Below are 23,753 nucleotides of genomic sequence, written 5' to 3' on the forward strand. Positions count from 1 at the left end.
GTCAGCAGAAGGCATTGAAGGCCACTGATTTTCTGAGTGTTGGAGGATCTCAGGGCCTTGGTGCCATCAATGCGGTTGGGCCAGCTCTTTCAATGTCTTTCCCCAAGTGATGTCATCTGCTGTGTTGTTTGCGGTATCCACATTCCTCCAGTTGGCTACATCTGTAAGGCTCTGAATCTCTGCAACACGAATTCCTACTAAGACCTTGTATCTACAAGTTTCTGACTTGAGCCAATGAAGGACTGTGGTGGAATTGGACAAGAGGATGACTTGTTCGATGGGCAGGGTGAGTTCTGCTCGGGGGACAGTGGCAAGCTGAGCCCCAGTGAGTGCAGCACTCAGCTCCAAGCGAGGCATTGACAGCTGCTTCTTTGGTGCCTGGCCAGAACAAAGAAAATGTTTAATCCACAATCTGCATATAGACAACAGAGCCAAATGCACTCTCTGACGCATCACAGAATATGTGGAGGTCTCTGGTCGACTTTGGGTTGTTAGAATATGGTGGTGCATAAGTTGTGGAATCTCTTGTTCCCAGACAAGACATCTGTCCAGCAGGCTCTGAGGCTGAACAGGGTCATCCCAACCTATCCCTTCATTCCACAGGTCCTGGACAAGTACCTTGGCTCAGGTTATTCCTCGTTATAGGTTTGGAGCGCTCCACATTGCAGTGCTTCTATCTCAAGGAGCCTCTGAGGCAGTTCCAACATAGTCCCAGGGTTGGTTCATGGAGATTCGTGCTACTTTGGGAAAGCCACAGTTCGCTGCTTTCTTGATCTGGCCTCGGGTGGTAGGAGTTCGATGACAGCTGCTACATTGCTAACCCACTGGTGTGTCTCAAAGCCTCCATTCTGGAGTAACTGCCACAGTCCGTTAACAATATATCTTGCTTCATTGGCAGAGGGCCTGTTTCAAAGGCAGTTGTCCACGTAAATTACTTCACAGGGTCTTGGTTGGCTCCTAAGTTGTCCTAAATGTGTCGCTGCAAAGCGTAGATAGCGCACCAGGGACAACAACTTGTGCCGAATTGCAATACCTACCACTCAAAGATGGTTGGTTCTAAAGTTCTATGCTTGTTCTGCAAGATGAAGTGTAGCACCTGTTTGTTAGCTGGTAAGAAGCGGATCTGATGGAACACGCCTTTGATGTCACCGCTCACAGCTATGGCATGTTGACGGAATCTAAGGAAGACACAGATCATGCATGATCCCAAGTTTGGTCCAGGGAGGAGAAGGTCATTGAGCCACTGTCCTTTCTGCTGGAGTAAACAGTTAAACACAGTCCTATCCTTTCCATTGTGATGCACCATATGGTGGGGTATAAGCGAGGACTCGGTAGACTGTTCAACAACCTGTGCTGCCACCAGTAACATGTAGCCTGCCTCTGCAGCTTCTTGATTTCCTGGCAGTACACCTCGGCATGTTTTAGGACTTTGGCGAGGCTTCACTCCATGCTATGGAGGCTTGGCAGCACAGCATCCTTTGGGGCATATAGAGTTGCATCGTTGACTTGATGAAGCATGGGTGTAGCATAGCACTGAGCGCAATCAACCTCTATCTTAGAGGTGGACGTCTAGAGGTAACTGAGGTCAGAAAGGTAATAATGTCCAAAACGTGTTACTGCAGTTAGAGTGCAGTATAACTGCAGTTCAACTGCAGTACACTGCAGTTATTCTGCAATTACTGCATCCAAAATACAGATGCAAATACTGCATCCAAAAAAGTGGTGTCGGGAGCAACTGCTTGCACGCACATTATCACTCCACTACGTCTCCCTGTCATGGCTTTTGCGGCATCAGTACAGATAGCAACATCTTGATCACCAAAGTTAATTTGATGTCACAAAGCTGTCCAGTACTTTAAAAATATTCTCTCCTGTTGTCCTGGTTTCCAGTGGTTTGCAGAAGAGGATGTCTTCCTTAATTGACCCCCCATAAACGTAATGGACATACAGTGGGGCAAAAAAGTATTTAGTCAGCCAACAATTGTGCAAGTTCTCCCACTTAAAAAGATGAGAGAGGCCTGTAAATCTTCATCATAGGTACACTTCAACTATGACAGACAAAATGAGAAGAAAAAAATCCATAAAATCACATTGTAGGATTTTTAATTAATTTATTTGCAAATTATGTTGGAAAATAAGTATTTGGTCACCTACAAACAAGCAAATTTTCTGGCTCTCACAGACCTGTAACTTCTTCTTTAAGAGGCTCCTCTGTTCTCCACTCGTTACCTGTATTAATGGCACCTGTTTGAACTTGTTATCAGTATAAAAGACACCTGTCCACAACCTCAAACAGTCACACTCCAAACTTCACTATGGCCAAGACCAAAGAGCTGTCAAAGGACACCAGAAACAAAAATTGTAGACCTGCACCAGGCTGGGAAGACTGAATCTGCAATAGGTAAGCAGCTTGGTTTGAAGAAATCAACTGTGGGAGCAATTATTAGGAAATGGAAGACATACAAGACCACTGATAATCTCCCTCGATCTGGGGCTCCACGCAAGATCTCACCCTGTGGGGTCAAAATGATCACAAGAACGGTGAGCAAAAATCCCAGAACCACACGGGGGGACCTAGTGAATGACCTACAGAGAGCTGGGACTAAAGTAACAAAGCCTACCATCAGTAACACACTACGCCGCCAGGGACTCAAATCCTGCAGTGCCAGACGTGTCCCCCTGCTTAAGCCAGTACATGTCCAGGCCCATCTGAAGTTTGCTAGAGAGCATTTGGATGATCCAGAAGAAGATTGGGAGAATGTCATATGGTCAGATGAAACCAAAATAGAACTTTTTGGTAAAAACTCAACTCGTTGTGTTTGTAGGACAAAGAATGCTGAGTTGCATGCAAAGAACACCATACCTACTGTGAAGCAGGGGGGGTGGAAACATCATGCTTTGGGGCAGTTTTTCTGCAAAGGGACCAGGATGACTGAGGAAAGAATGAATGGGGCCATGTATCATGAGATTTTGAGTGAAAACCTCCTTCCATCAGCAAGGGCATTGAAGATGAAACGTGGCTGTGACTTTCAGCATGACAATGATCCCAAACACACCGCCCGGGCAACGAAGGAGTGACTTCGTAAAAAGCATTTCAAAGTCCTGGATTGGCCTAGCCAGTCTCCAGATCTCAACCCCATAGAAAATCTTTGGAGGGAGTTGAAAGTCTGTGTTGCCCAGCAACAGCCCCAAAACATCACTGCTCTAGAGGATATCTGCATGGAGGAATGGGCCAAAATATCAGCAACAGTGTGTGAAAACCTTGTGAAGACTTACAGAAAACGTTTGACCTCTGTCATTGCCAACAAAGGGTATATAACAAAGTATTGAGATACACTTTTGTTATTAACCAAATACTTATTTTCCACCATAATTTGCAAATTAATTAATTAAAAATCCTACAATGTGATTTTCTGGATTTTTTTTCTCATTTTGTCTGTCATAGTTGAAGTGTACCTATGATGAAAATTACAGGCCTCTCTCATCTTTTTAAGTGGGAGAAATTGCACAATTGGTGGCTGACTAAATACTTTTTTGCCCCACTGTCTGTATGTATGTATGTATGTGTGTATGTATGTATGTATGTATGTATGTATGTATGTATGTATGTATGTATGTATGTATGTATGTATGTATGTATGTATGTATGTATGTATGTATGTATGTATGTATGTATTATAATGTATTTACTGTTTAATTCATGTTTTCAAGTACTTGTGACAAATCATGCATTCTGATTATTGCATAGATTGTAATGGACACATATGATGTGTGTAAAATACTTTTTTGAATGTTGTAATAATTATGATGAGCTAATGCTAAGCTATTTGCAGGCTATGTGTGGCGCCATGTTTGTTGACATTATACAATGCATTCTGGTTGTCACGTAAGCGTCTGTCAGACCAAAGATGTTATAACAAGGGATAGTTCAGTCGACTGACTTATGGTACTTTCAAGACAACTGTGAACTCTGAAAAATACTAGAGTCGGAGCTCAAGAAAGAGGCCTGAGTTCCATAGTTGGAATTCCGAGTTGGATGACCGTTCAAACCAATTCTTCCCAGTCGGAGCTAGTTTTTTCCAGAGTTTCCATTTGTCTTGAATGCGGCATCTGATTGTCACATTGCTACCTCAAACCCCCCTTTTTATTTAGCGTATAAAATTATCTTGTGTTTGCCCCACATTTATTAATAAATCCCACATCATAGTAATATGATATCCCCTCACTATACCTTCCCCCATTTCTACCCCCCACGGACTTGAAAACCCCCCACAAATGAAATAAACCCCCCACAAACTCTCCTAAAATGGTTTCATCCCTGTTTAGCTTTCGCGTTACGGTTAAGTTAGGCAGTAGGTGTGATGATCTGTGAGGTGAAAATATTTTATTTGCTTTGTGATTTATCAAAAATGGTAAGCCACTTGTCGAGTCATGTGCTACGGTTCTTGTATACATTGTAACAAGTACATCAATGATTTGTAATATGCTGAAAAGTGGCTAAACTAAGTTTATATATTTCAGGCAATTGAGCATCGCCATCTTTGACTTTATTTGCGTTTTATAGTTAATGGCATTCTGGGATTAGGGAGATTTCGCCAAGTCAAACATAAACAAACATGGCTGCTATCATGAAGAATTTAGCTGTTGTTAGCTTAGCTGAAACGCATTTCTTTTCTAAACAACATTACATTAGTCTCTTGTGCTCACTAGAGATGTAGTACATTGTAAACTAGTCTAGCTGTTAGGCGCAACCTATTATTTACACTGCTTTATGGAATGAGTTTGGCTGTGGATGTGTTCGGTGTGATGCTTGGATGATGAAGTTTGTATTTATCTTTTACAATAAAAGGTCAAATTGAGGAGTAAAGTTTAAGACCTTTATTTCCATCAGTACAAAAAAATATTTAGATGCTGTTCAGACAACAATGCTGTTTAGACACGTTTGTTGCATCATAGGTTCTGTTGCTACAGGTCCAATCACATTTGAGATTGTACACTTGCAGGGACCACTCAAAAATGATCACAAATATGTGATCATACGCGTCAAAGGCTTAACTATATATAGTGTGCGCTGCCACGCGTTTCCCTGAGGCCATTCCACTGAGGAAAATCACTGCTCCCAGTATTGTTAAGGCCTTGGTGAAATTATTTTCAATGTTTGGACTTCCAAGGTTTGAATTTCATGTCAAAGGTCTTCCAGCAAGTGCAACCCATTGCCCCTCTAGTGCCTACCACCCAAGGTGCTCTTGAGAGATTTCGTCAGACCTTGAAGTCTATGTTGAGAGCTTACTGCTTTCAATTTGAGAAAGACTGGCATTAAGGCATCCCTCTTGTGCTGTTTACAGTGCTGGAGGAAGTTCAGGAATTTGTCGGTTTTAGTTTGAATGAGCTCGTATTTGTTGATTTTATTAAAACATTTTTTTAAACTCCATTTTCGCCACAATTTTGTGATATCCAATTGGTAGTTACAGTCTTGTCCCATCACTGCAACTCCCGTACGGACTCGCTGCAACATTTTGTTACCTTACTGCCTTATTCTAAAATGTATTAAATGGGTGTTTTCTCTCATCAATCCACACACAATACCCCATAATGACAAATCAAAAACAGTTTTTTTGAAATGTTTGCAAATGTATAAAAAACTACTTAAATATCACATTTACATAATTATTCAGACCCTTTACTCAGTAATTTGTTGAAGCACCTTTGACAGTGATTACAGCCTTGAGTCTTCTTGGGTTTGATGCTACACGCTTGGCACGCCTGTATTTTGGGAGTTTCACCCATTATTCTCTGCAGATCCTCTCAAGCTCTGTCAGGTTGCATGGGGACATCGCTGCACAGATATTTTCAGGTCTCTCCAGAGATGTTCAATCGGGTTCAAGTCCGGGCTCTGGCCTGGGCCACTCAAGGACATTCAGAGACTTGTCCCGAAGCCATTTCTGCATTGTCTTGGCTGGGGCTTAGGGTCGTTCTCCTGTTGGAAGGTGAACCTTGGTCCCAGTCTGAGATCCTGAGCGCCCGGAGCAGGTTTTCATCAAGGATTTCTCTGTACTTTGATCAGTTCATCTTTCCCTCGATCCTGACTAGTCTCCTAATCCCTGGCATTTAAAAACATCCCCACAGCATGATGCTGCCAACACCATGCTTCAGCTTAGGGATGGTGTCAGGTTTCCTCCAGACATGATGCTTGGCATTCAGGCCGAAAAGTTCAATCTTAGTTTCATCAAACCAGAGAATCTTGTATTTTAGGCAAACTCCAAACGTGCTGTCATGTGCATTTTACTAAGGAGTGGCTTCCGTCTGGCCACTCTACCATAAAGGCCTGATTGGTGGAGTGCTGCAGAGATATTTGTCCTTCTGGGAGGTTCTCCCACCTCCACTGAGGAGCTCTGGAGCTCTGTCAGAGTGACCATTGGATCTTGGTAACCTCCCTGACCAAGGCCCTTCTCCCCGATTGCGGTCGTGGACGGAGCCTTTCCCGTATTAGGCCGTGATGCAACCGGTCAGGACACTGAATCGTGCAGCGGTAGTATTTGGAGCACCTGTGGTTACATGCCGAATTTCTTCAGCCGACATAGGAAGTAGATGCGCTGTTGCTCTTGACAAGAGTGGTGGTGTTGCTGATCCATGTCAAGTCTTTGCTGATGTGGACACCGAGGAACTTAACTGCTGACTCTCTCTGCTGCAGACCTATTGATGTGGATCGGGGCATGTTCCCTCCTCTGCTCCCTGAAGTCAACAATCAATTCCTTTGTTTTGCTGACAATGAGGGGGAGGTTGGTTATTAGTTCTACAACCATGTTGTAGTCAGCAAACTTGATGATGGAGTAGGTGTCGTGCAAAGCCACAGTCGTGGGTGAGCAGGGAATTCAGCAGAGGGCTGAGGACACACCCCTCGGGGTCTCCTGTTGAGAGTCAGTGTGGAGGAGGTGTTGTTGCCAATCCTCACAGCCTGTGGTCTGCCAGTCCAGGATCCAGTTAGAGGGTAGTGTCCAGACCCAAAGTTTACTTACACCTTAGCCAAACACGTTTAAACTCAGTTTTTCACAATTGATGACATTTAATCAGAGTAAAAATATTAAGTCAGTTAGGATCACCACTTTATTTTAAGAATGTGAAATGTCAGAAAAATAGTAGAGAGAATGATTTCTTTCAGCTTTTATTTCTTTCATCACATTCCCAGTGGGTCAGAAGTTTACTTACACACACATACACTAAATACATTAGTATTTGGTAGCATTGCCTTTAAATTGTTTAAGTTGGGTCAAACTTTTCGGGCAGCCTTCCACAAGCTTCCCACAATAAGTTGGGTGAATTTTGGCCCATTCCTCTTGACAGAGCTGGTGAAACTGAGTCAGGTTTGTAGGCCTCCTTGCTCACACATGCTTTTTCAGTTCTGCCCACACATTTTCTATAGGATCGAGGTCAGGGCTTTGTGATGATCCAATACCTTGACTTTGTTGTCCTTAAGCCATTTTGCCACAACTTTGGAAGTATGCTTGGGGTTATTGTCCATTTGGAAGACCCATTTGTGGCCTATCTTTAAATTCCTGACTGATGTCTTGAGATGTTGCTTCAATATATCCACATAATTTTTATCCCTTATGATGCCATCTATTTTGTGAAGTGCACCAGTCCCTCCTGCATCAAAGCACCCCCACAACATGATGCTGCCAGCCGAGTGCTTCAAGGATGGGTTGGTGTTCTTTGGCTTGCAAGCCTCCCCTTTTTTCCTCCAAACATAACGATTGTCTTTATGGCCAAACAGTTATTTTTTTGTTACATCAGACCAGAGGACATTTCTCCAAAAAGTATGATCTTTGTCCCCATGTGCAGTTGCAAACTGTAGTCTGGCTTTTTTATGCGGTTTTTGCTGAGCGGCCTTTCAGGTTATGTTGATATAGGACTCGTTTTACTGTGGATACAGATACTTGTGTACCTATTCCCTCCAGCATCTTCACAAGGTCCTTTGCTGTTGTTTTGGGATTGATTTGCACTTTTCGCACCAAAGTAGGTTCATCTCTAGGAGACAAAACGCGTCTCTTTCCTGAGCGGTATGATGGCTGTGTGGTCCCATGGTGCTTATACTTGCATACTATTGTTTGTACAGATGAACTTGGTACCTTCAGGCGTTTTGAAATTGCTCCCAAGGATGAACCAGACTTGTGGAGATCTACATTTTTTTTGTGGAGGTATTGACTGATTTCTTTTCATTTTCCCATGATGTCAAGCATAGAGGCACTGAGTTTGAAGGTAGGCCTTGAAATACATCCACAGGTACACCTCCAATTGACTCAAATTATGTTAATCAGCCTATCAGAAGCTTCTAAAGCCATGACAGCATTTCTGGAATTTTCCAAGCTGTTTAAAGGCACAGTCAGCTTAGTGTATGTAAACATCTGACCCACTGAAATTGTGATATAGTGAATTATAAGTGAAATAATCTATCTTTAAACAATTGTTGGAAAAAATGTGTCATGCACAAAGTAGATGTCTTAACCAACTTGCCAAAACTATAGTTTGTTAACAAGGAATTTGTGGAGTGGTTGAAAAACTAGTTTTAATGACTCCAACCTAAGTGTATGTAAACTTCTGACTTCAACTGTACGTGTTCTTCTTGTCCAGATGTGTTAGGGCGGTGTGAATAGCGATGGAAATGGCAGTAGGAAAATTGGAGTCGGCAGTGTGCCTGGCATGCTGTCCTTGATGTGTGCCATGACCAGCCTCTCGAAGCACTTCTTGATGACAGAGGTGAGTGCAACAGGTCAGTTGGGCATGCTACCTTGATTTTCTTGGACACCGGGGCAATGGTGGTCTCCTTGAAGCAAGTGGAGACTACAGCCTGGGACAGGGACAGGTTGAAGATGTCCGAGAAGATGCCCGCCTGCTGTTCAGCGCACACTGAGGACGCGGCCAGACATTACATCTGGTTCAGCAGCTTTGTAAGTATTCACGCTTTTGAGGGTTTTCCTCACGTCAGCCTCGGAGAGAGGTTGGCTCGGTATTGTAGAATGTGTTAAGCTCGTCTCATCAGCATTTCAGACACAGAGAGAGGAAGTTTGCATTATTCTACTCCGTGACAGGAAGCAGCTCTGCAGGCTTTGACAGGGGCCACTCAGATACATTCTGAGCGTCTGCCAAGGGCTTTTTGCGCCCAAGCACTTTGATACTCAGAGTGGCTACACCACGGCCAGACTGTAATTATCGATGGTTCTTAATGGACGTAACACAATTGAGTAATTTATGAATTTCCATTAATTTCACAGATAAGCTTCACCAAGCTGGAAAATATATTGGAATGCTACGGATAATGGCAGCAAGAACCGATAGAGCTTAACTAAAGGCCCAAATATTTGTGTAGGATCATTCATGCTGGTGGATGCTCCAACAGCTTGCAAAAATAATGTAAAATATGTTACAATACTTTGTAGGTCAATACTGTATGTTGTATTTGTATGTTTGTATGTTTTGTTGTAGGCTATGTTGTATAAGGTTGTATATCACAGGACGCTGCTGAAGGGAGAACGGTTCATAATAATGTCTGGAATAGAGTAAATGGAATGGTATCAAACACATGGAAACCATGTGTTCCATCCATTTCTATGAGCCCTTCCTCCCCAATTAAGGTTCCACCAGCCACCAATGCTGTATGTTTTTTTGCAATTGGTGGTATGTCCTCTCTGATGGACTGAGTTTGTAGCCTACTCATGATTTTACTGCCATCTATAAGATCTATAGTGTTGAAGCAACTGAAAAAGAGAAACGTTGTTGGACTATGTGAACAGTGCTCATTATAAGAGTATCCTAGCCTACTCATGACTAAATTAAATATTTGTTTCTATATATATATATATATATATATACCTTTTTTTAAAAATTAACAATCAACAAACATCAATTAACAAAAGCGGAATAGTCACATACAAAAAAATCATACGTCAACTTTTTACATTGCAACTTTTGCTCACCAGATATGGAAACCTAGGATGGTTTAATTGATGCATTGAATTTTGAAAAGGAGCTAACAAAGCAACTATGTAGGGAACTCACACGGCAGTCACTAGTTGCCACAGCCACAAAGTCAAAAACCTTGCCTATTTCTTAAATTCAGATTTTAAACCTAACCACACTGCAAACTGTACAATACATTCGGAAATAATTCGACCCCTTGACTTTGTCCACATTTTGTTACGTTATTTTAAAATGGATGAAAAAAAATCATCATCAATCTACAAACCCCCAAAAAAGAAATTATACAGTACCAGTGAAAAATTTTAACTCATCTCATCCATAATGACAACGTGAAAACAGGTTTTAGAAACATAAACAAAAAACAGAAATACCTTATTTACAAAAGTACTCAGACCCTTTGCTATCACAGGTGCATCCTGTTTTTATTGATCATCCTTGAGATGTTTCTACAACTTGATTGGAGTCCACCTGTGATAAATTAATTTGATTGAACATGATTTGGAAAGACACACACCTGTCTATAACAGGTCACACAGTTGACAGTGCATGTCAGAGCAAAAACCAAGCCATGAGGTCGAAGGAATTGTCCGTAGAGCTCCGAGACAGGTTTGTGTCGAGGAACAGATCTGGGGAAGGGTACCGAAATATTTCTGCAACATTGAAGGTCCCCAAGGACATTGGAACATTGGAACCACCAAGACTCTTGCTAGAGCTGGCTGCCCAACCAAACTGAGCAATCGGAGGAGAAGGACCTTGGTCAGGGAGGTGACCAAGAACCCAATGGTCACTCTGACAGAGCTCCAGACTTCCTCGGTGGAGATGGGAGAACCTTCCAGAAGGATAACCATCTCTACATCACTCTACCAATCAGGCCTTTATGGTAGAGTGGCCAGACGGAATGCACATGACAGCCCGCTTGGAGTTTGCCTAAAGGCACCTCAAGACTCTCAGACCATGAGAAACAAGATTCTCTGGTCTGATGAAACCAAGAGTGAACTCTTTGGCCTGAATGCCAAGCGTCACATCTGAAAGAAATCTGGCACCATCCCTACGGTGCTCATGGTGGTGGTAGCATCATGCTGTGGGGATGTTTTTCAGCGGCAGGGACTGGGAGACTAGTCAGGATCGAGGCAAAGATGAACGGAGCAACGTACAGAGAGATCGTTGATTAAAACCTGCCCCAGAGGACACAGGACCTCAGACTGAGGTGGAGGTTCACCTTCCAACAGGGACAATGACCCTGAGCACACAGCCAAGACAATGCAGGAGTGGCTTCGGGACAAGTCTCTGAATGTCCTTGAGTGGCCCAGCTAGAGCCCGGACTTGAACCTAATCGAACATCTCTGGAGAGACCTGAAAATATCTGTGCAGTGACGCTCCCCATCCAACCTGACAGAGCTTGAGAGGGTCTGCAGAGAATAATGTCAGACACTCCCCAAGTACAGGTGTGCCAAGCTTGCAGCGTCAAACCCAAGAATACTTGAAGCTGTAATCGCTGCCAAAGGTGCTTCAACAAAGTACTGATTAAAGGGTCTGAATATTTATGTAAATGTGATATTTAAGTTTTCAAAAATGAACAAAAATTTGAAGATGTGTCGCTCCTCCAAAGACAAACAGGATATCTACTACCATCTGGCTAATGATGAGGGCTGAAGGGCCAGGACTGTCTTCAAACTACTGCAGTTTGACGAGAAGTTTGGCTTGATCTAAGGCAAGAAGGCCATTTGGGTAAACCTTTCTGGCTAGTTCACCCAAAGTCAACATCAGATATCTATGGCTTATGATATTGGGTATCGATGGATGTTGTAAAATATAACGTCATGCCAAAGGAATAGGAAGATGAGTTTTATCATCCATATTTGTAATGTTACTTGTATATGCCTTTCACATCCATTTCTCCTTCCCAGGTGTGAAGATGGCAGTAAGGCCTGTGTGCTGCCTCATGCCCCGTGTACACTAGCACGCGGTGCAGCGTGGTGAAATACCGCTTCCCATTCATTTTCAATGAAGGAAAGTGGTGAGAAGCGGAGAGGCCGGGGGACTGTTGAGCATCACGAACATAGCGTGGAAGGTGTTGAAAAAGTTCTACATTTCCCATCTTTATGCAAATCACCATTGGCGACCACTGGGCGATGACCAATCATATCAAGTGGTTCCCATGAAGAATTTGAAGCTATGGGACCCAACGCTGAAGACTTTCTTCAGCAAAGATTGCTGACAAAAATACTAGGATGTCAGCAAATGTAAGTAATTATAACCTCCTAATGAATCTTGAAAAAAATGTACAGTTCAGAGGAATATGTTAGTTAATGTAGAGACTAACAATTATGCATATTTATTTGTCATAAAGTACATTTATGAAAATCGCTATTTAGCAAGCTAGGTGACTAGCTAACATTAGCCAGATAGCTAGCTAGCTTTATGGGCGTTGTGACATGAGTATGCAATTGTAGTTAGTGTTTAGTGTTTTATGGCCTCCTGAGAAAACCAGAAAACCAGGCTGTCATCTTGTGAAAGAGCGGATGTAAAGAATCTAGCAAGCTAAAGCATTTAATGCAAATTGAATGTACAACTTTGTAAGCTTACCTTGCTGATATTTGCCATGCAAATGCATCTGAAGTAACGTAGCTAGCTAACTATGTTCTTGCTTAATGTGCAGCGGAGGATATAAATACCTGTATGCCTAAGGATGTGTAGCTAGCTATGTAGCCAATCTGTGTATGGACCCTAAAACGTTTGATATAAATATTGGTTCAGAACCTAGCTATGAACCTCAGCTATCATAGCCGGTTGTATCAACTTCAAAACAGTCTGAATGACATTAATGTAGAATATAATATAAATGTATGCCAAGGATGCAAGTCGTATATACATGTAGTTATTACCGTGCATGAGATCCCCACATTGTAGACCTCATATTTAATATATTCACTGATCATGTACTCTACCTTGGCAAATAAAGGTGCAGTTCAGGTATGAATGTCTGTGAGACATTCCTTTTCAGTCCTATCTAATACCAGGAGTATCAAATTCCAATCTTTGAATAATGCTGTGTATGTATTACTGCATGTATGTATTACAATTATACACTTCAACAGTGTTTACCACTCCTGGTCCTGGGACATAAATGGTTACACATTGTAACTATGCAGTAGGCTAGAAACATGATTTAACTAGTTAAAGGCTGATTTGTAACAGAATTTAAAAACAGTACACTACACTAAACAGTACACTACACCTATGCATCATGTAAATAATCTAATCTAAATAACCGGTTCATCTCAATATCCAATTTCCTTCATCTGCATTCATCTGAGGACACAGGAGTATTAGGTGTAGTATTTCATCAACTGAGAGACTTAATTTCAACCAGTAGAGAATGTGAAACGCTTTATTGAAAGAACTTCATTATCCAAGTGTTATAAATACATAATTTATGCATTCTAAATATTATAAATGTAATATTATATTATAAATACAAGTTCAATCTGTACTTCAATGCACATCTAAAAACAGAGGAAGAAAGTGGAGGTGGTGAGAGAGGTGTGGAAGACAGAAAGGGAAATCGCTAAGAACAGATGAGCAGGGAATACAGCATATGATTAATGAATCACAGTGCAACCCTAATATTCTCTCAGTTCATCCCAATTACATAATAGAGTCTCTAGTGGTATCTCCTAACCAGCCTTGGGCTCCCAGTTGGCCCGAAGGTTATCTTAAGAGCAGGTAAGGTGGCGATGACGGGGCTGGGGTTTGGCATCCTCTCTCACATCAAAATATACCTGCAGACAAGAGACAGATGTAGAGAGAGAGATAGCTCAATACATGTTTTTTTTATTCTAACACTGTCGGTCATCATAATCATCAGGAGGTGAAATGCAAAACTGACCTTGGATCATTAACTCTGGGACTACTACATCTCTATTTCAATGTAAAGCATCTTTTTAAATATTTTTTTTATTTTACCTTTATTTAACCAGGCAAGTCAGTTAAGAACAAATTCTTATTTTCAATGACGGCCTAGGAACAGTGGGTTAACTGCCTGTTCAGGGGCAGAACGACAGATTTGTACCTTGTCAGCTTGGGGGTTTGAAATCGCAACCTTCCGGTTACTAGTCACACGCTCTAACCACTACCCTTCTAGGGACTGAAACTACACAAAAGTACCTGCCCTATTCAGAATAGCCTACTATTCTATTTGACAGTGATATTTATTATTATTATTATTATTTATTTTACCCCTTTTTCGTGGTATCCAATTGTTTAGTAGCTACTATCTTGTCTCATCGCTACAACTCCCATACGGGCTCGGGAGAGACGAAGGTTGATAGTCACGCGTCCTCCGATACACAACCCAACCAAGCCGCACTGCTTCTTAACACAGCGTGCATCCAACCCGGAAGCCAGCCGCACCAATGTGTCGGAGGAAACACTGTGCACCTGGCAACCTTGGTTAGCGCGCACTGCGCCCGGCCCGCCACAGGAGTCGCTGGTGCGCAATGAGACAAGTATATCCCTACCGGCCAAGCCCTCCCTAACCCAGACGACACTAGGCCAATTGTGCATTGCCCCACGGACCTCCCGGTCGCGGCCGGTTACGACAGAGCCTGGGCGCGAACCCAGATTCTCTGGTGGTACTGCTGGCGCTGCAGTACAGTGCCCTTAACCACTGCGCCACCATCAAGGGAGGCCCCTTGACACTGATATTTAATTAACTTATCTAGCTAGCTATACCGTATGTAAATTGGTCTGCACTGTAGCTAGTTAGCTAATAATACTTTTTAAATTTAATTTTTTTAGAAATGCTGCCAGCACACCCACAAATAGGTTCTCCCAGCCATGTGGATGATTGGAAACAGGGCAGCAACATTTTTCACCAGAGCGGTTTAGAGCATATTACTGTTTACCTGGGAATAAATTCATGAAATGGAGAATGGAGAATACCCATTTAAAAACCAGACCTTCATACAAACGTGCTATGCTGAATTCTTGACCGACAATCAAACCTGCTGCTATATGCTGCCAGCACACCCACAAGTGAGCCACTCTGGGCGGCTGGAGCGGCACGCGCAATTTACCACATTCTAATATACGCGAGCCATCAGGCAGCTGGAGCCAGATCCTCAGCCATGAATTCAGGTTGGTCTCACTCACTTTCCTTCTCCTCTAAGCATTGTTGGCAGTTAGTATGGGGTGTTATTGAATAGTATGCATAACACTAATACTATTTTGTTATCTGATTGTTTGACAGAGGAGAAGAGTGAGGAGGTGAAGATTGTGGTGGTGGACCCACAGGCCATGGTTCCTCTCCCAGGGGTCACACAGATCCAGGGGGACATCATAAAGATAACAGGGGAACGTCTGTCCCACAAGGACCTGTAGAGACTGCACACTATTCTGGAACACTGAATTGGCTGCACCATTGGCTGGATTCCAGACCTCTCAGAGAAGGAAGTGCAAGTCATCATCAAGGGCAGAAGGACTGGGATAAGTGCTTGGTTTGGAATCAAGCCATTGTGTGACAGATTTGGATCAGGCACTCAAATTGTATTTCGACAAAGCTGGTGGGTCAAAAATATCTGTTGCTTTAATATTTTTAGATCTCCACTGCCCAGGAGTTCATGTGCATTTTGAAGGACAGCCTGCAGACCTGGTAATGTTTGATGGAGCACCAGACGGTTAGGGTTCTATATACTTTTACACTTTTCTTTTAGTGGCAACTTTGGAGATTGTTGTTTTGGCATTGGACTATTTGCTTATGGCTCCTCTCATTGGTTATTTTCTGGCTTGTCTCCATAGTGACCCGACTCCATGATGTGGATGAGTACGTCCAGGCTCAGCTCATATTTGCTGCGAGTACTACACTGCAACAAGTGTTATATTCAGTTGAATACCAAATGACTGATCCAGTTATATGTCTGTATTGTTCATCCCTTTACAATATTTTATTAAATATACCTTCTCAGGCGCTAAACATGACAAAACCTGTACTGAATCCTGAAGGAACGTTTGTTGCAAAGGTAGGCTGAACGTTGGATGAGAATTTCATTGACGTAGAGGGTTTGGAACTTTGTGGAATTAAATGAGCTGTGAATGTTGTCCTATCCTGTGGTTCCTGTGTAGATATTCCGTGGAAAATATGTCACCCTCCTGAAGTCCCAGCTTACGATCTTCTTTAACGTTGTGACCTGAGACCAGGGACCCAACTGAATCATAGTTCCTTTCCTCACCTGTGGGAACCTGAGTGCCTTTGAGTTGGACCGGACTTACCATCTCCAAATCAAATCAAATCCAATCCAATCCAATGTTATTTGTCACATGCGCCGAATACAACAGGTGTAGACCTTACCGTGAAATGCTTAATTACAAGTCTTTAACCAGCAATACAGTTCAAGGAATAGTTATAAAAATCTTATGACAACAAACAAAAAATATTAAACAAGTAACACAATAAAATAACAATAACGAGGCTATATACAGGGGGTACCAGTACCGAGTCAGGTTAGTTGAGGTATTTGTACATGTAGGTAGCGGTAAAGTGACTATGCATAGATAATAAACAGTGAGTAGCAGCAGTGTTAAAACAAAGGGGGGTGGTAAATAGTCCGGATGGCCATTTGATTAATAGTTATTAACAGTTGAAGTCAGAAGTTTACATGCACTTAGGTCGGAGTCAATAAAACTCGTTTTTCAACCACTCCACAAATTTCTTGTTAACAAACTATAGTTTTGGCAAGTCGGTTAGGACATCTACTTTGTGCATGACACAAGTAATTTTTCCAACAATTGTTTACAGACAGATTATTTCACTTATAATTCACTGTATCACTATTCCAGTGGGTCAGAAGTTTACATACACTAAGTTGACTGTGCCTTTAAACAGCTTGGAAAATTCCAGAAATTATGTCATGGCTTTAGAAGCTTCTGATAGGCTAATTGACATAATTTGAGTCAATTGGAGGTGTACCTGTGGATGTCTTTCAAGGCCTACCTTCAAACTCAGTGCCTCTTTGCTTGACATCATGGGAAAATCAAAATAAATCAGTCAAGACCTCAGAAAAAAATTGTAGACCTCCACAAGTCTGGTTCATCCTTGGCAGCAATTTCCAAACAACTGAAGGTACCACGTTCATCTGTACAAACAATAGTACGCAAGTATGAACACCATGGGACCACACAGCCATCATACCACTCAGGAAGGAGACGCGTTCTGTCTCCTAGAGATGAACCTACTTTGGTGCGAAAAGTGCAAATCAATCCCAGAACAACAGCAAAGGACCTTGTGAAGATGCTGGAGGGAACAGGTACAAAAGTATCTATATCCATAGTAAAGTCCTAGTCCTATATTAACATACATAACCTGAAAGGCCGCTCAGCAAGGAAGAAGCCACTGCTCCAAAACCACCATTAAAAAGCCAGACTACGGTTTGCAACTGCACATGGGGACAATGATCGTACTTTTTGGAGAAATTTCCTCTGGTTTGATGAAACAAAAATGTAACTGTTTGGCCGTAATGACCATTGTCATGTTTGGAGGAAAAAGGGGGATGCTTGCAAGCTGAAGAACACCATCCCAACCTTGAAGAATGAGGGTGGCATCATGTTGTGGGGTTGCTTTGCTGCAGGAGGGACTGGTGCACTTCACAAAATAGATGGCATGACAAGAAAGGAAAATTATGTGGATATATTGAAGCAACATCTCAAGATATCAGTCAGAAAGTTAAAGCTTGGTCGCACATGGGTCTTCTAAATGGACAATGACCCCAAGCATACTTCCAAAGTTGTGGCAAAATGGCTTAAAGGACAACAAAGTCAAGGTATTGGAGTGGCCATCACAAAACCCTGACCTCAATCCTATAGAAAATGTGTGGGCAGAACTGATAAAGCGTGTGCAAGCAAGGATGCCTACAAACCTGACTCAGTTACACCAGCTCTGTCAAGAGGAATGGGTCAAAAATCGCCCAACTTATTGTGGGAAGCTTGTGGAAGGCTACCCGAAACATTTGACCCAAGTTAAACAATTTAAAGGCAATGCTTCCAAATACTAATTAAGTGTATGCAAACTTCTGACCCACTGGGAATGTGAAGAAAGAAATAAAAGCTGAAATAAATCACTCTCTATTATTATTCTGACATTTCACTTTCTTAAAATAAAGTGGGGATCCTAACTGACCTAAGACAGGGAATTTTTGCTAGAATGTATTTGGCTAAGGTGTATGTAAACTTCTAACCTTAACTGTATATTCTGATATGTCCCTATGATTTTCATTTTAGAAGTGTCATGTATGCTCCTTCTCAGACCTCTAGGTCACCTGACTGCTGATTATTACGCACACCTGTCACCATCGTCACACACACCAGCACTTATTGACACTCACCTGGATTCCATCACCTCCTTGATTACCTGCCCTATTTATGTCACTCCCTTTGGTTCCTTCTCAGGCGATATTATTTCTGTATGTGTTTCATGTCGGTGCGCCGTTAGTGTTTCTTGTTTTGTATTATGTTCTGTTGATTTATTAAAATATTCACTCCCTGTACTTGCTTCCCGACTCTCAACGCACATCGTTACAAGAAGTCCAACTTTCACTCCTTCTCCAGGCTGTAACTTCATAGACACAATACTTCATAGAAAATACGTGAAAGACAAAACAGTACAGATTTAAAAAACAAAACTGATATTAATAGTGTGCATGGAGGGAAAGTTTGCCTGGGATGCGACAGAATGCTATGCCTTCATGGCTTTTGATTGAGCAGGCCTCCTGTCAACGTTCCTCACTCCCTGCACTTGTTACTATTCCATTAAATGTGAAAAAAGCCACTTATGACTCTAATCCAGTAATTTGTCATTCTCTTAGGATCTGGAAACAGATTAGGTATTTTCTTAACATATCCACTGTATACATTGACAGCCCGATTTGCCTAAATCATCCTTTCCACCATGCATTGGATGATATGGTGTTTTCACAGTGGAGGGAGAAGGGGCTCACAACAATTGGTAATCAATATGTTGATGGTCAGTCAGCGTCATTTCAACAATTACAGGTTAACATGCCAACAACACAATTTTTCAGATACCTCCAAATCAGGAATTTCTTAAGGACACATATCCCACAGTGTGGCATTAAGCCAAATAGTCCTACATTAGATAGCTTGATCCTTGTCAAACCCCATTCAAAAGGGTCAGTCTCTAGACTGTATGATGTGCTACAGGCCCACAAAGAGGTATCCACAGACACCATTAAAAGGGCTTGGGAACAAGAACTTGGTTCAGAAATCTCAGATGAGGACTGGGTAGAAGCTCTCAGGAATATAAACCACAGTTTAGTGAATGCCAGACACAACCTTGTACAGTTTAAGGTGATACATAGGTTACATTACTCAAAAGTAAAACTGTATAAAATATTCCTGGACACCTCACCACTGTGTGAGAAGTGCAAGCAGGATGAGGGGACGTTGACCCACTTATTCTGGACATGTCCTAAATTACATGCTTACTGGGCTCTCATTTTTGATTACTTATCTAAGGCCTTCGATAGAGTTCTAGCCCCAGACCCATTGATCACTCCGTTTGGTACAGTTGATGGGAATAACCAGGAGGGGAGGCTGTCTCTCTTTGTACTCTATTAGCCAAAAGGCTCATATTGCAATTTTGGAAATTGGAGACTGTACCTTTCAGGGAATGTAATACATATGGAGAAGATTCTATGCAATACCTCCAATAGAAGTCCAATGTTTTACAAAATGTGGCAGCCGATTCTGGATAAATGGTCTAGTCCCGCTTCATAACTGGGTTGACTATCTGCTGCTACTCTGTGCTGTACTCCACTCAATATTTATTTTTGGCTTAACTACACTGCTTGTAATGACTATATGCTGTCTTCTTATACATATACCATCTAATACGATTTTGTTATATTTTGTGTGTGTGTGAGTTAAGTTTAGTTTTGTTCTCTAAGTTGGTCATCCCATTGAACAATACAAAGAATGTCAATATTTGTATTGCTGTATTTAAAAGAAAAAAATGCTTGGAAAATATTAAACATATTATAAAAAATTAAAAAATGGTATGCAGGTGAGGTTGAAAGCCCAAAAGGTTAAACAAAGCTTATTAATTATATTTTTTACATGACATACTCAAAATACAAGAAAAAATATATTTGATTATGTGTGTGTTTGAGTGTGAGAGTTAGGCTGCATTGAGGGGAATATTGGGTAGTTTGGTTCATCAATCTTTGCTTGAAGTTATTGACGGATGATGAGGTTTAGGCAATGTGAAGATAAGAATTCCAGAGTATGGTACCTCTGTATCTGATGTGAGATGACTATGTGAGATGTGGCAGTGGGGAGGTGGAGGGTTATTGCAGTGTCTCGTGTTATATACAGTGGGGGAAAAAAGTATTTAGTCAGCCACCAATTGTGCAAGTTCTCCCACTTAAAAAGATGAGAGAGGCCTGTAATTTTCATCATAGGTACACTTCAACTATGCCAGACAAAATGAGAAAAGAAATACAGAAAATCACATTGTAGGATTTTAATGAATTTATTTGCAAATTTGGTGGAAAATAAGTATTTGGTCAATAACAAAAGTTTATCTCAATACTTTGTTATATACTCTTTGTTGGCAATGATAGAGGTCAAACGTTTTCTGTAAGTCTTCACAAGGTTTTCACACACTGTTACTGGTATTTTGGCCCATTCCTCCATGCAGATCTCCTCTAGAGCAGTGATGTTTTGGGGCTGTTGCTGGGCAACACAGACTTTCAACTCCCTCCAAAGATTTTCTATGGGGTTGAGATCTGGAGACTGGCTAGGCCACTCCAGGACCTTGAAATGCTTCTTACGAAGCCACTCCTTCGTTGCCCGGGCAGTGTGTTTGGGATCATTGTCATGCGTAATGAAGAGCAGGCTAGCGCCCTTGAGCGGCAGAGAGGGGGAGCGGGAGCAGGTGTGACAATGGGCTCTGTGATTTGCAAACGTTATCTTTTTTCACTCACTTAACTCCACGCTATTCCAAACACAAAAACAGACACCCCACCTTCCATCACAATACATCTGCACATATCCACATACTGTGCCTTTTATGTTCTCTGTTTGCTGTGTTTTATCTGTACCATGTTGATTGAGTACTTTTGTGTTCCAGTTCCTTATATTTTAAGATGTATTATTTCGCTAATGATCCTTTCTTCTAATTCTGTCTTATCAATTCATGAAATACTGTATATGGATAGTCTAATTCTAATTATTTTCCAACATTCCCTATCTAGAATGGTGTAGTTTAGTTGTAGTTTATTTCTTTAACAATTGTTGTATTTGATTACTTTTCTATATATTTTTTTATTACAATCCTTACCATGGCTAGTAATCGGGTGTTACATTATTCGACTCCTTTATGGGAACTTTGTAATATTTAGAATAGCCATGGAGTAGTCTTTCCGTCTCAGAACATTTGTTATCAATATAAAGTTTATCGACTACGAGAACTACACATTTCCCTTTTAATCTATTCTCCTTGAAGATTGGGTACAGAACTTTGGACATTCTGCCATTTCCTTTGGAAACTGATAATTCATGCCTATTTTGGTGCCAGCAATTCTTTAACCCAAGCTTTTAACCATTATTTTATATTTAAAGAAAGCACATTTGTCAATGACTGAGCACTCATATCTCTGTCCTCTCTGTCCGAAACGGTGCACACATTCTATTTGGATTTTGTTATACAGCTTCGCTCAGGATCTGAAGCGCTGAAAGAAGTATCTCCCTCACTACACCCTCAGGAACTTCTTCTTCTCTTGGATACCAGTAAGTACCAGATTGTCTCTCATGGATTTAGTCTGTATGTCAAGTAAGGCTTCTCTCAGAAAGATGTTCTCCTTTTCAAGTTAATTAACATCCATTTCAATCTTATTGACTGTCCCTTTTAGCTTGTTTGTTTATTTCTCCATTGTCACAGCGTTTTCGTCACTCATCTCGAGGCTCGTCTTCAACTCCTTTATATCTTCACTGACTAATTCAAGTATGCCCAGTTTGTCTGCCATTTATCGATTTTAACAGATCGGTTTCCACCCTTACCATTCCCGGTGGTGAAAAGCTGAAATTGTATGTGACTTTCGAGGAGTCATGTTTTCTTTTGGAGATTGGTTCTTCTTGTTTACTCTCTGTCATATATGGGTGTTGCTTGTTTTTGTAATATTTGTCGAAAAATTTCTCTAGCCTTATAATTTATTTTGTTTTGTTTTCCAGATTGAAGGTTATTACCCACCAGTATGTGAAGTGCTAATATCTAACTTACAGATATTGAATATTACTTTTTATCTGCACTGCTATGTTCAGTCCGCCATCTCTGTTAGTCTTGCCATGCTTTCCAACATGTCAGTTCATCAAATTTCTGCCCCGGTCAACTGTATGTGCTGTTATTGTGAAGTGAAAATGTCTAGCAGTAACAACGGCTAAGCCACGAGGTGGTCACACAAGCAGACCCGCCGATGCGTAGTGCATGAAAATCATCTGTCCTCGGTTGCAACACTCACTACTGAGTTCCAAACTACCTCTGGAAGCAACGTCAGCACGTTGCTTTCAAGAACTGTGAGTCGGGAGCTTAATGAAATGGGTTTCCATGGCGGAGCAGCCGCACACAAGCCTAAGATCACCATTCAATGCCAAGCGTCAGCTGGAGTGGTGTAAATCTCAGAACAATCTTCTTTTTTTCTTCTTCTTTTTTTCTACTCTTTTTTATTGAATTTTCAATACCAGCATTTACAAAATAATTGCACTTGTAAGTTATATGGTAGTAATATAAAACAACACATCAAAGACAACAATACAGCAAAACAGAGACAGACATAAAAAATACAAAAATTAAATGAATTAAAAATAAATAAACCAAGGAAAAATATATATTTTGATACAGTTGTTATAGGTCAACTAGCACAGATAGTACCGCCCTTAACATCCAAGATGTCATATATGCACATACCAGGCTTCTTACATCACCGATATATAAATATATATCACTTTGGAACTGCAGGGAAATGTAGTCCTTTAACGTAAGAAAAGAAGGGAGCCCACATTGCATAGAATTTGTCTACAGATCCATTGAGTGTGTGCTTAATTTTTTCCAACTTTATGCAATTCAAAACGGATTGGGGTCCAGAGGGGGGTGCAGAAGATTTCCATCTAAGTAAAATTAAACGTCTCGCTAACAAAGTGACAAAGGCAATTACATCCTTATTCATTTTGGTCAATTGCATTGTGGGGTAAGGAAACCCCAAATAATGCAATAAAAGGGTCTGGCTCGATCTGTGTGCCGCTTAATTCTGAGAGTGTGTTAAAGATGTTTTTCCAGAAACCAACAAGAGATGGGCAACACCAAAACATGTGTACATGATTAGCAGGTGACTGATTACATCGTACACAATTAGTGTTCACAGCCTTGTAAATTTTGGATAATCTTGCTTTGGTCCAATGGGCCCTTTGAATGAGTTTGCATTGAATGAGACGGTGTCGAGCGCAAATAGAAGAGCTGTGTACCCTTTTGAGTGTCCCTTCCCATAGTTCATCAGATATTTCCTCACCCACTTCCTCCTCCCATGAGGTTTTAATATTGTTTAATGAGATGGTTTGTAGTCAGCAAATTTGACTATAGATTATTGACAAGGTGCCTTTCAGAGTAGGAAGTGGGATAAGAAATGTGTCAAACTGTGTTTCACCAGGAAGGGTGGGGAATCCTGGATCTATGCTGTGGATGTAACTTCGGACTTGTAAGAACCTAAGGAAAT

General features: G+C 41.4%; 1 protein-coding gene across 1 annotated transcript; it reads left to right on the forward strand.

Moving 5' to 3' along the window:
- Positions 1-234: 234 nt before the first annotated feature.
- LOC112230509 (putative tRNA (cytidine(32)/guanosine(34)-2'-O)-methyltransferase) lies at positions 235-16,260 on the forward strand (the record flags this gene model as incomplete). The annotated part of the gene is given in 7 exon segments (XM_042311733.1): positions 235-325; positions 536-628; positions 15,227-15,334; positions 15,591-15,653; positions 15,775-15,827; positions 15,942-15,995; positions 16,099-16,260. Coding segments are annotated over 7 exon segments (624 nt in total), but the record flags the coding sequence as incomplete, so codon positions are not given.
- Positions 16,261-23,753: the final 7,493 nt, after the last annotated feature.

This window comes from Oncorhynchus tshawytscha, linkage group LG33 (assembly GCF_018296145.1).
Source record: "Oncorhynchus tshawytscha isolate Ot180627B linkage group LG33, Otsh_v2.0, whole genome shotgun sequence".
NCBI classification, from domain to species: Eukaryota; Metazoa; Chordata; class Actinopteri; order Salmoniformes; family Salmonidae; genus Oncorhynchus; species Oncorhynchus tshawytscha.